The sequence below is a fragment of the Sphaeramia orbicularis genome, chromosome 8 (genome assembly GCF_902148855.1).
Source record: "Sphaeramia orbicularis chromosome 8, fSphaOr1.1, whole genome shotgun sequence".
Classification (NCBI taxonomy): Eukaryota; Metazoa; Chordata; class Actinopteri; order Kurtiformes; family Apogonidae; genus Sphaeramia; species Sphaeramia orbicularis.
In genome coordinates, this window is record NC_043964.1 from 47,259,929 (window position 1) to 47,272,596 (window position 12,668).

Below are 12,668 nucleotides of genomic sequence, written 5' to 3' on the forward strand. Positions count from 1 at the left end.
AATGTGCATGTAACTGTAATGGACGATGTAGGAGAGAGGAATAACACTGTGAGAGAAACAAAAAGTGAGTATAAAAACACCCTAAATGTGTTTAGAACTACAAATGAACTACACTTGGTCAATTCTTGTTTTTTTTTTTGTTATGTCCTAATTCCAACCCTCCTATATCTGGGCTTGGGGACTGGCTAAAAGTGACTCAGAAGAAACACTCAGAGTTACTTGGGCTAATTACTTGTTTTTGTTTAGTTTTTAGCTTCATTTTTCTTTGGTTTGGTTTTACCCTCGGCCACACTGGCCGGAGAGTACTGTCATCAGTTCATCATCCGTCCGTCTGTCTGTCCGTAAGCACAAAAACTTTGGCGTGCATTGATAAGTCAGGCCACTGGGTGGCAGTAGTACGACTGATAAGTCAGGCTGAGGGTTTTCAAATGTGCGCACATGATGTTTAACCTTACGGTCCACTTAGGAGCCTCTACAAGTCACAGCAAAACATAAACATTTTTAACCACAACATTTCAGTTTTCAGTCTACATTAACAATCTAAATGGGCCAAAAAGAGACAATAGAGAAAACTGTCAATGTCAGTGGGAGTGATTGATATTCAGTGCAGTGATTTGTTTTAGACAAAGAAGGATACGTACTTTCACATCAGTCTCCAAAAGTTTCTAATGACACCAGAAAAAGTTGATCGTCATTAGTCGCTTTTTAGTCTCTAGATGGGTCTGAAAAATTCCTAAGTACACCAAGAAAGTGTCTAAGTTCATAACACGGACATTTACAGCTAGGCAGACAGACCATTTTTCTGACAGAGAAAATCATTTGGTGTCATTTAGAGGAAAAATGAATGTGTTTTAGCATTCGACTCACTTTTCAAAAGTGTTTCCAAACAAAGTTTGAAAGTATCTGAATTTTTTGCTGGGTGCTTTTTAAGAGAAAAAGCTGCTAGGGTAGTCTGAAAAGTTGCTAAAACGAGAGACAAAAGTGTTAAGTTGGCATCAATGAGCCGAGATGGTCCCACATAATGTTAATTTATTCCTAATTGACCTGGATACAGATGGATTTGAGGACAATCCAAGTCTCCACTGAATTTCTGGTCCATCCCAGATCCCTTTGAATCCAGAAAAGTCCACCACACTTCTGGACACAGTTGACATAAATATTCTTTTGGTTCAGCAAAGTTTAAATTAACATTTGTGTCTGTATCTCCATATTGTGGAGCCTGATAAGGGTTCTCCACAGTAATCTAGATTCACGTGGTTCTATCAGCTCTAGATGAATGACAGTTGTTGATGTGGTTTGGTCTGAAAGGTCAGAGGTCATTATTCACCTTTGCTCCTAAATGACTAGACCTTTCTTGGATGCTGATTTTGGATTGAATCTTGATCCTCACATCATCTCGTTCAAATCCCATCGTTTGTTCATTCTTGTAACTCACCACTACTTCATTCTTGTGCATCACTACCCGCCAAAAAACCTAAAGTCTGTTAAATTATAATACTGGAGGATCTCAATTCAGAGTGTCATCATGTATTTCTGCTGGAGGGAAAACATTTTTTTTTTTAACTCATTTGTTCTCACCTTGTATGCACCTTTGTTTCATTCATTTTACATTTGGTTTGAAGTTAGTCCTAATTTGCCAATCTCAATTTTTTCTTCCTTATGTTTTTGTCTATAGTATTGTCAAGTGTTGAAATTGACACCATCCACAACAACCAAATCAATGTCATAGAAGACACAACTTAAAAGATATATTACAGTAAATGTTTTAATCATGCACAAAAATGATTTGATTCTCATTTAATAAATGAATTGTAGGCAGCAAAATGTATATATAAGTAGAGAGGGTACAGTTTCTGAAGGACACCAGCGTACCAAGTCCATTACATTTACATATGTAAAGACAAATACAACTGTACTTTAGCGCCACATAGCATCAAATGCAGATGTAAATGGTGCAGGCCTTCACATAATTGTACATCATTGAACTTTGGTCTTGAGTGGACTTTGCATTTCAAAGCTACAAACTGTTCTGTGAAAAGTCCAAATCAGTCATTCAGACAGGTAGAAAAAAGAAGAAAGGATAGTGGTGGGCTGTGTTCAGGTATTAAACATGTTAAGTACTAAGTTTTATGAATACTAGTTTAAATGGCTTTTTAAATACTGATTTAGCTTAAAATCAAGTCAAAGAGAAGTGAATATTTGTTGTGGATCCAATAAATCTCCTGAAAAAGTAAATGCCTGAAACCCCAAGTGCCAAACATGCCGATTTTTCATCTTGTAATGGAGTTACCGTTGGGAACATATACTTTTCTTTGTAATTCATATAAATACTGGGCCTTATGTCAGAACCAATCAACTGACAAATTTGTTCTTACATAAGTTTGTCACTAGATGATTGTATACTTCATTACTTTGACAGAATTTTGACTTTCCTTATGTGAAGTTTGACAGAGGAAAGATGAAAAACAAGCAAAAATAATTAACATGAATAGAGGATAAATACCCATTATTGATTTTTAAAAGGAAAATAAATGAACCAAACTTCCCACAGCACCAATATGAAATGAAAGCAAGTATATGAACAGAAAACTTACATACCGGTACTTATAAAGGGCTGGGTAATAAAATGATAATCATCATTTTGTGTTAATAAATTATAAGATAAGATATGCCTTTATTAGTCCCACAAGGGGAAATTCTCAATTATTTTAATATTTCATTGTGTTCATTTTCTTTAAAGATCAATGGAAATGATTATCCTCCAACAATTTTAGACAGCAAAAATTACTGTTACAATATAAAAAAAAATTCTTTCAGGTTTATTTGGCGTGCACTGTGACAAACACTTAATTTTAACTGTCATCTTGTGATCATAAAGGAAGAATTAAAATGACAAATAACCATCTTTTACATTGCCATCATTTTGCTGAATTAGAACTCATATTTTGCTGATTATATACAAATCAAGCCCTAAAAATCACAGAATCTGAGACTGCTGATGCGTATTTGGCTTTACACATAATTTTAGGCATTTTAAGATAGTGTCTTTTCTGTAGCTTTAACATAAAAAATAAACAAAACAAAACAAAAAAAAAGTTCCCTCTGTTCTCACCCAGGACCAAAATGAAACTTCAACTTAAATGGAATGAAATGATGTGACAATTATCATTTTATTATCTTTTTTTTTTTATCATGATAATATTAGTTGTTGTATGGCCCAGCCCTTTACTGATTTATGTACTGAGGACAAGACAAGAGGATGTACTGTTTTGACAAGAGGATGTTTGCTTTTCTAGTGAAGTTAATTCCTTTCCATTTCTCTTAAGACATAGATGGGAATAGCATTGATAGGTGTGTTTGGTCAGGGGTGACAACACAGTCCATGGATTCAATGTGTTAATCATAAAACAGTTAAGATGTTAAGATAGAGACAGTGAAGTCAAAACTGACAAAACAGTGGCAAAATAGGAATTGATTACATATGTACCAGAATAATACACAGGTTCAAAGACTTCAACAGTGCTTTCAGTCCACTTTTACATATAATACATAATGGTCTAAAGAGTCTTTTTATGAAAACACATGTAATTGATTTTTCAACCACGTCAGGTTTTCACAGACAGATTTTGTTGGTTCAGATGCTGTGGAGATGGTAGAGTTTTAATGAACTGTTTTGACGTTATTTGGTTTAAAACACCATCCATCCATTAAAATGCATTAGGGTGGGTGTGTGTTTCAACCGTCCTCGGTCTCCTCTACATATTCAGGCCTTAGGTTAAAAATGCTGATGTGCGATTGTACCAGTCTATCCAGAAAGAAGAAAGAGCAGCTTCCATCACACACAGCAAGTGGTGCTGAAAAGAAAACTGTAGCGCCAGGTTCCTATCATGTAGAAAATCACATGTTCTAATGACGGTTGTTTCTAAAACCATGTTCCATCTCAGACTTGAGGACATGGGAATACGAGGCATGATGCCGAGCTCTGCTTCCCCCTGCAGGAAGGCGTGGGTCATGACAGCTCATACCAACACAATGACATGGACGACACCTGTGTTCAGCTGTACCTTCAGCGCAAGTAATTTGTAAAAATAATTTCTAAAAAAACACAGTGGTGTGAGAATATCTACATTAACCTGATTCATTCTCATAATATCACACACAGTTAGGCCTGTCACAGTGATTACATAATCTCCATGATTATTTGAAATAATGGTAATTATTTTACTAAATGGTCATAATCCTCTCCATTCACTTGTATAAAAAGAGTTGGTGGAACTAAGGGAATTTTCTACATTGTTTGCAATACCATGACATTACTCTGAACTAGCACTGCGGTAGTTTGAGTTTAACACTGTACCTTGGTCTGATTTCAGCAACATGCTTTCCATACGTAAGTCTTATATCTGCCGTGCTCAGTTCTTATTAACAGATCAGAACAGAAACATAATTGATTTTATATGTTTCACATTATATGCCAGTAAATGCATCCTCTTATTCATAAGGTGTATGTGCATAACTGAGCTATTCTTAGCTTTATACGACAGGGGTGCCATGAAGTTAACAGACTGGATAATAATATTGTAATTATTTGTATGACAATTAATTGTGATCTCCAATTAAGAGTATCAGCCCTTCAAACAGTAGTGATTTGTTCGTCCTGTGCAGGCTCTGCTTCGAGCCATTGAAAGCTCTACCTTCACATCCTTTCTCTAAAATAAAAACAACGCTGGTTTAAAAGGTTGCTGTTGGCAAAAGTGCAAGTGAAACTACAATTTGGGAAGAAAATGATGCATCTCATCTTTTTGCATCTCACATGTTCTCACACATGCACGCACACACACACAGACACCCACATCCCTTTAGAAGAAGCTGGAGAGACGAGGCTTTGGTGTCCATAGTAACAGTGATTAGAGGAGGATGCAGGGACAGCCACCGCTTTTCTGCTTCCCTGTGTGATGAGATGGAAGAGGAGGACTCTCCATTTCCTGAAACCTTCTGTGGATGGAGAATACATGACAGTCTTAGGTTCAACCCATAAAACTGTAGAGACTGATTATCATAGGGTCATGCGATTCACTGTTCCTCTTTAACAGTCATGCATTTAGTAAATAGATAGTTAAAAATAAAAGAAAAATTTCCCAAACCACTCATTTTTTTAGACAAAGTCTTAAAACCTTTTCATAACTTTTTAGGACCAATACTACAATTTCAATGACCATTTACAACCTTTGAACACGGCCACAGATTTACCTTTATTTATTTTAAGAAAACAAAATAGCAGAAATGTTTAACTCTGTAACTGAGCCCGTTTACATTTATACTAAAACTCTGATCATTATCTGATTTCTGGAGTTATCAGATTATTAGTGATCATGTAAACAGTATAATGTGTATATGTTTTATGAGATAATGGCAGAAATCTGAGTATGAAAAATCAGATTAACACACCTGGATTTCTCCTAAATACTCAGATGTCCTCCTGCATGTATACAAAATAATTTGATTTATTTAATTCCTTTACATCTGGGCATGTGTAAATACAATTATAATTGAAGAAAACAGAAGTTATGTGAGTTAAAGACATGTTGAAGTTTGAGGAAAGTTGAACCAGGGTTTTTCTATTATCACATTTCTTAAGTGCATGTAGCTGTGTCACATCTGATAATTACAATTACTTGATTACTGACAGCTATCAGGTTTTTATGGTCATGTAAACAGGCCAGAGTTGGTTATTTTCACATTCCCTTCAAGCACAAAGAAAAACTAACTACACTAATAAGCTATTTTTAAAGGGACTGTGATAATATAGATAAAAAAATTAACCGAAACTGCATTTTCCACGTTCAATAATGACAACAAAAAGCTGTCCCTGGAAGGAAACACAAACCGAAGAAAGACCCCTGAGGTTTCCTTTTAAAATGCCTCCTCTGTGTCTGTGTCTAAACCTGACAGGTTTGGTATCTTGTTTTGTGAATGTCATTGCAAACAAAATTCAGGGATGGATATAAACTTATTAGGGGTCAAAAAAGTGATGGAGACTAAAACCCATGAGGGTATCTGGGGCCAGCTTTAAAATGTGGATTAAGAGTCTATATTTACGGGGAGAAACCCACCTAGAATTAATACAAGCCGACTGATCCGAAAGTAATGTAATGTTATTTTTATTTCACTGAAATTAAATGAGGCTTCTGAAATTGAACTAACTATTGTAGATGGGATTATTTTAGAATATCAACACTGATCAAGATTCATAGGACATATGCACACTAAACATTTTAATGAAGACAATCTCTATCCACAAGTGTTGCAGCAAAGTTTCTGAAATATTCTCTAGACATTCTAATGCACCTGAAACACGTATCACATGACACAGGGGGGTTGATAATACTGAGATCACTGGAAATTACTGGATTAACAGTTTGCTTGCTGTGAGAGTAGTCAGTAGTAATGTAAAACAAACATAATTTAAGACAACATATACATAGTTGACTGCAAGTCACGAGCATGTTGAATTAACAGCTGATCATCACGTCTGATTTTCTCCTGGAAATAGTCACATGACAGAGTGTGGCCAATCAGAGAAAAATGCCTGGTGTCTGACAAGAGCCAGTCAGGTGACAAATGTGGGCATCTGCACCTTCAGTGTTGTCTTTTTTTGTCCACATTAGACATTATGGTATTTTTAAAGATGCTAAAGTAGTGTGAACACTAGGCCGAAAAAATTCAGTGAAAGTTGTGTTTTAAACAAGGGCCAGAATGAAGTCAGTGCCGATATATATTATGGGGTTAATACCAATGATGGCCACTAGAGGCCACCCCAAAAGGCCTTGGCTCCCACAGATTTATATTGAACTTCTTTGTCTAAATATACAAAGTCAGTAGTTTTTTTCGAGGAGTTATTCCACGCTCACCGTTTTATTTGTACCCTTTAAAAAGTGATCTGGTCGTCCTTTAATTTTTTCCCTTCCATCAATCAGATCTCAGATCAAATAGAGGCTGATGTCTGATGTAACCTACTGAGTCAGAGTTTGGCGAGTTTCTTTTTGCGTACTAAAACAGTTGAACTCTCTGTTGTAGGGCTGCGTGATTAATCGATTTTAAATTGAAATCGGATTTTTAAATTAGGACGATTTTTAAAAAAGGGAAACCGTCAAATCAATTTCATCTCTCTCGTGTTCCAGACCGCGCCCCCATGGGGCCACACGCTACCGTAAGCTCCTCCTCCTAACTGTGAGAGTGGTCTTTCACAGAAGTCCGTGTAATGACCATGGACCTTAAATCTGTGATGGGTCCACAGTAGTGATACCAATGTAAGCTGCGGTCGACGCATAGATCCCCCAATGCAAATATTACTGCATGGGGACTCATCTTAAATGTGCAGGAGACTTTTTTCACCAATTTTTCATCAAATCTGTAAAACCCCAGTCATAGCCTCAGTATCATGAATCCGTAAGTCTTTCTGTGATAACTCACCTGAATCTCTTCCCTCATGGTGAACAGTTTTGAAGTGTCATCCACCATAAACAAACCACTTGTGTACAAACAGAGCAGGTAGGTAACTCGGGAATCTTCAGAATTTTGTCACAACGTGCATTGTGGGAAGCAGAGGTTCACGCCGCCTCCTGGCAGCAACAGTGCAAACATATGATATTATATGGCTGCAGCAAACATGATGCGGAAACGGCTGAAACGCGGAAACAGCTGAAGGGAAGTGGAGCAAGCGGAGTTCAGCCTTGCAGCGGCAGCTGCAAGAAACACGACGTGGAAACGACTGGAGCTCCACTTCCCTTCAGCCGTGTCCGCATTTCAGCTGTTTCCCTGTCATGTTTGTTGCAGCCATATAATGTCATAGGGTTACAATGCTGCTGCCAGGCGGCGGCTTGAACCTCCGCTTCCCACAATATACATCACGACAAAATTTCGAATATGCCTGAGTTACCGACCGGCTCTGTTTGTAAACAAATGGTTTGTTTATGGTGGATGACATTTCGAAATTGTTCACCGTGAGGGAAGAGATTCAATCGAGCAATCAAAGAAAGACTTACGGATTCGTGATACTTAGGCTATGACTGGGGTTTTACAGATTTGATAAAAAATTGGTGACGAAAGTCTCTTGCAGCTTTAAGTTGTCCACGTACGTATCCGTACCATGCTGTTTTCTTCCAATCCGGGTCTGGGTCGCAAGGGCAGCAACCTCAGCAGAGGAGCCCAGGCAGCCCTCTCCCCAGCCACATCCACCAGCTCCAGGGGAATCCCAAGGCGTTCCCAGGCCAGCCCAGAGATACAATCCCTCCAGCGTGTCCTGGGTTGGTCTCTTCCATGCACGGATCCCCCAATTTAAATATAACCACATGGGGATCACTCATCTTACATGGTCCACGCACACACGGCAGGCACGCACGCACACAAGACTGATGCCTGTCACTGAATTACATTAGTATAATGTCTGTGGGCCCATCATGGAATTTTCTGGGATTTCGTGATAACATCACAGATTTGAGGTAGGGAGCAGTGTCTTGCATTGTGAGCTGCTCTTGAAAATGACATGTCGACTTCTGTTGTCTTCTGTAATTTTTGGCCAAAATCGTGCAGCCCTACTTTGTTGTTCCACTAAGAAGACCATCAAATGACTTTGTTGTACAATGCTCGAGATGTGAGTCAGAAGTAACATTAACTCACCCATGCCCTGTTGTGCTCCTAGGACTCTGCCCCTTTCCCCCCCATATATGGTCACTTGGTGGCAGCCTAATTGCAACCAACTGGCTTAAACTGACCATTGGGATGTCTCATTCCTCCATCCACTAACTGTATGGAGCCCATCATTTTAAAATACAGTATAAGTATTATTGGTGTGGACATAACCTTAAAATGCATAGGCCTCAGTAGTTTTAAGTTAAAAGGTTGTAACAATGGTAGAAAAAATACTAAATATGTTCGAATTTTAACAAAATCTGTACTATGAGTCAACATAAAGACTACAAAAATACAAAATATTCAACAGGAAAACTAAAGAACTACAGAACTAATACCTGCTCTTTTCATGAACCCTTATAACAGACAAAGTATAAGGCCAAATGACATGGAATAGACTGCATATGAAAGGGAACATACAGTAGTGACTAACATGACATAATGAGTCCTCTGTTTATTTCATCTCAAAAGGACTGTACCTGATGATTTGCACTAGCTCCAAGAAGGCTTCATCCACATTGTAGCGGTTCTTGGCTGAAGCTTCCATGTAGTGAATCCTATTCTCTCTGGCGAACGCCTGAGCATCCTCCCTGGAGATCTGTACACAAAGCAAATATCCCTGCTCACCTTTCTGTCACATCCTCCACTAGTATCTTAGTCTCGTCATGTTGTGTGGTATGTGTGTCGCAAACTGTGATAATGCCACCAAAGGGAATGCATGTACTGAACATTCTGTGGACATATTCACTATATGCATAAGAATCCTCATAAAATTTGAATTACATTAGTATATCTCATATGTTTTATTCGGAAAATGCTCTGTTCAGACAAAGTATAATACACTATTTATATGATACAATGTAATGTACACAAAAGTAGAGGAATATCAGCGTTCATGTGTACGGTACCTACTGTGGCTTTAAATTTCCCAAGGATTTCTTTAACACAGGGGTGTCAAACTCATTTTAGTTCAGTTCCACATTCAGCCCACTATGATCTGAAGTGGGCCGGACCAGTAAAATAACAGAGAAAAAAGTAAAATTACATTATGAAAATGTTTACATCTACAAAGTTTCCTTAAAAACATGAATAACATGAACAACCTAAATTTGTTACGAAAAAGAAGCGCAATTTTACAATATTATGTCTCTATTATGTTTATGATTTTATACAAGTGCATTACAACTTACAGATCAGTGGATCTACAAATACAAAAAAAAAACATTTAGTAACAGGCAGAATATTGTTAAAATTACACTTATTTCTCTTAAGACAACTGAGGTTGTTCATATTTGTTCAGGTTATTCACATTTTTTGTGAAAGGATAGTTTGTAAATGTAAACATTTTCATTTTTAATTGTACTTATTTACACTAAAACGAAGACAAGTTGTCCGAGAAGTTGGAGTTGTCATTATTTATAGGTTATTAGACAGTATTTTACTGGTCTGACCCTGAACTAAAAGGATTTAAACATCCATGACTGTTAATATCTTCAGTGTAATTTTTGCATTTCACGAATTCATCCCATGGACCGGACTGGACCCTTTGGTGGGCCAGTTTTGGCCTGCAGACCATATTTTTGACACCTGTGGTTTAACCGAGGGGAAACTACAGATAATTATCTCTAAAGCAGGAAATGTGGAAGCACTTTGGCACACTGCCTCTGTTCTTTTGTGATATAAATGCTTTTGTATACTGTGATGGAGAAATAAGACATCAGTACTTGACAATACTGGTCCCTTTATACTCTTCTCTCTGCAAAGAATATAATCCCATGAACACAATAAACCCAGTGGATGCAAGAATACATTTTTTTTCTGTCTCTCTCAGCATTCACTCTTAACCTATTGTCTGTCTGGAGTACATTTCTCCACACATTAGGAACAAGAAAAGCACTCGGAGAGTGCAGACCTCCACCAAGACAGGCCTCCCCCGATCACCACCAAAATTTAATCATTTCTTCCTTGTGCCAGTATCAACATTTCCTGAAAATTTCATGAAAATCCATCCATAACTTTTTCAATTATCTTGCTAACAAACAAACAAACACACACACAAAGCAAAGCGATCACAATACCTCCTGGCGGAGGTAACAATGAACAATGTTACTTGCCACTCTTTGTTGTTCGAGGTCAGCCTTGTTTCCAACCAGAACCATAGGGAAGTCGTCCCTGTCCTTCACTCTCAGGATCTGAGTGTGGAACTTCTGGACCTCATGGTAGCTTAGGAGGAGGACGCAGAGTGTTACAGAGTCAGGGGAGTAGAGCAGGGTTGATTTCTGGATGGGTCAGTTCAGTCTGATGTAGTAACATTTGTTTAAAATCGACATTTGTCATAACAACAGGTTGTGTCCAGTTAAAGAGTCTTCCATAAGCAACTGACAGCAACAGCATTATAGCACTAAATCCAACTTCTTTAGCATCATTTAGAGCTGGGAAATATATCAAATTAATTCAAGACACCGTTGCTGCTCGATTCCAATTCATAATTCAAACAGAAGCCCAGATAAAGGAGGAGGGATGGAATTGGGACATTAAAAAAAAGGAACTAACAAGATATAGTTCATTTGTAGTTTTAAACATATTTAGGGTGTTTTTATGCTCACTTTTTGTTTCTAACGCAATATTATTCCTCTCTCCTAGATCATTCATTACAATTCCACGCACATTTCCAATTACGCAAATGAAGTGATGATGTCATTTGGTAACTTGTTGTAACTTCTAGGACAGACAACAGACACTTTCCTTATTGAGGAGTTGGCAATGTTGGTGGAAAAATACAACATGTAGTTACATCCCATGTGCTTCTGTTCTTTACCTGCCACGATCGTTGAGTGCAAACACCAGGAGGAATCCTTCTCCTGAGCGCATGTACTGCTCTCTCATTGCCCCAAACTCCTCTTGCCCTGCTGTATCCAAGACTGAAATACAGAAACACATTGATGCAGAAGGATTCTCAACAGCACATTATTAAATGAGAGTAAATAGAAATAATGACATTGTTTAAACATTCATGAATTTCAAACATTATAAATAAAACTACTTAGAAAGACCCAACAAACTCTCTCTTTCTGAAACTAAATAAACTTAAATTCAATGACTCGATTAAATTCACAACTGCTCGAATCATGTATAAAGTAATAAACCATAAAGTTAATATGGATTATGATTAAGAGGACACTGTGTGTTTAAGCATCAACCACTGATGCAAAATATTACTCCATCCTAACTTAGGGTGTTAAAATGTGGAACAACTGAAGTGAAGAACATTGATTACATTTAAAAGGCAGTAGGACACTACAAGGATTTATGAAGTTTTAGTTTTTTTCCAACTCTGATTTATGCTATGAATATCTGAATGTTTGCAATCATTGTTTGTTTTGGGTCCGTTTCGTTTCTTTGAGCAAAAATGTTCTTGTTGTCTGACTGATATTGAGCTGATGGACACTGGTGGTGGATAGTTGAGCTTTTAAGTCTATTAGATAAAGTATAAAAACAGAGAATGGGTGGTAGGACTATGATCCTCAGCTTATCGTCATATTTGTTTGTAAACATGCCACAAATCAGGCAATGAGACACTTCAAGGCACTACCTTAGTTTGGGTGAAGACACAGTAATGCGTCTTGGGAAATAAATTCCAAATCTGTTTTTAATCCAAATGGTTGAACTAGTCATTAAGGTTTCCAGACATGTGACATAACAGGCACAGACTGAAGTTGAGTTAGGAAGTGTGTCATGATTTTTGGGCCCCACCTTTAACCCACCCACCGTCCAGAGTCCAGTTCAAACTTTTAACACATGCAACAAATATCAGCTTTGATTTGACTTACTCTGTTACTTCAAGAACGTGGGCCTGTAGCTGAGTCTCTGTTCAGACCCAGATGTAAAAAGCATGTGGATCTGAAACGGGCAGAGTTAATCTGTGTCTGCTGATGATTCACACTTTACTGTTACTGTATGGTGAAACGCATGGTGAA

The 12,668-nt window shown here is 37.7% G+C and overlaps 1 protein-coding gene across 1 annotated transcript in view; it reads right to left on the reverse strand.

Moving 5' to 3' along the window:
* Positions 1-1,869: 1,869 nt before the first annotated feature.
* Positions 1,870-12,668, reverse strand: part of rras (RAS related) — a 21,659-nt gene continuing 10,860 nt past the window's right edge. The window contains exons 3-6 of the mRNA XM_030141995.1: positions 11,510-11,612; positions 10,806-10,914; positions 9,171-9,289; positions 1,870-4,995 (exon numbers count right to left, since the gene is read on the reverse strand). Coding sequence (XP_029997855.1) covers positions 4,908-4,995; positions 9,171-9,289; positions 10,806-10,914; positions 11,510-11,612 — 419 coding nt within the window. The 3' untranslated portion in view covers positions 1,870-4,907. The remainder of the gene's footprint in view (positions 4,996-9,170; positions 9,290-10,805; positions 10,915-11,509; positions 11,613-12,668) is intronic.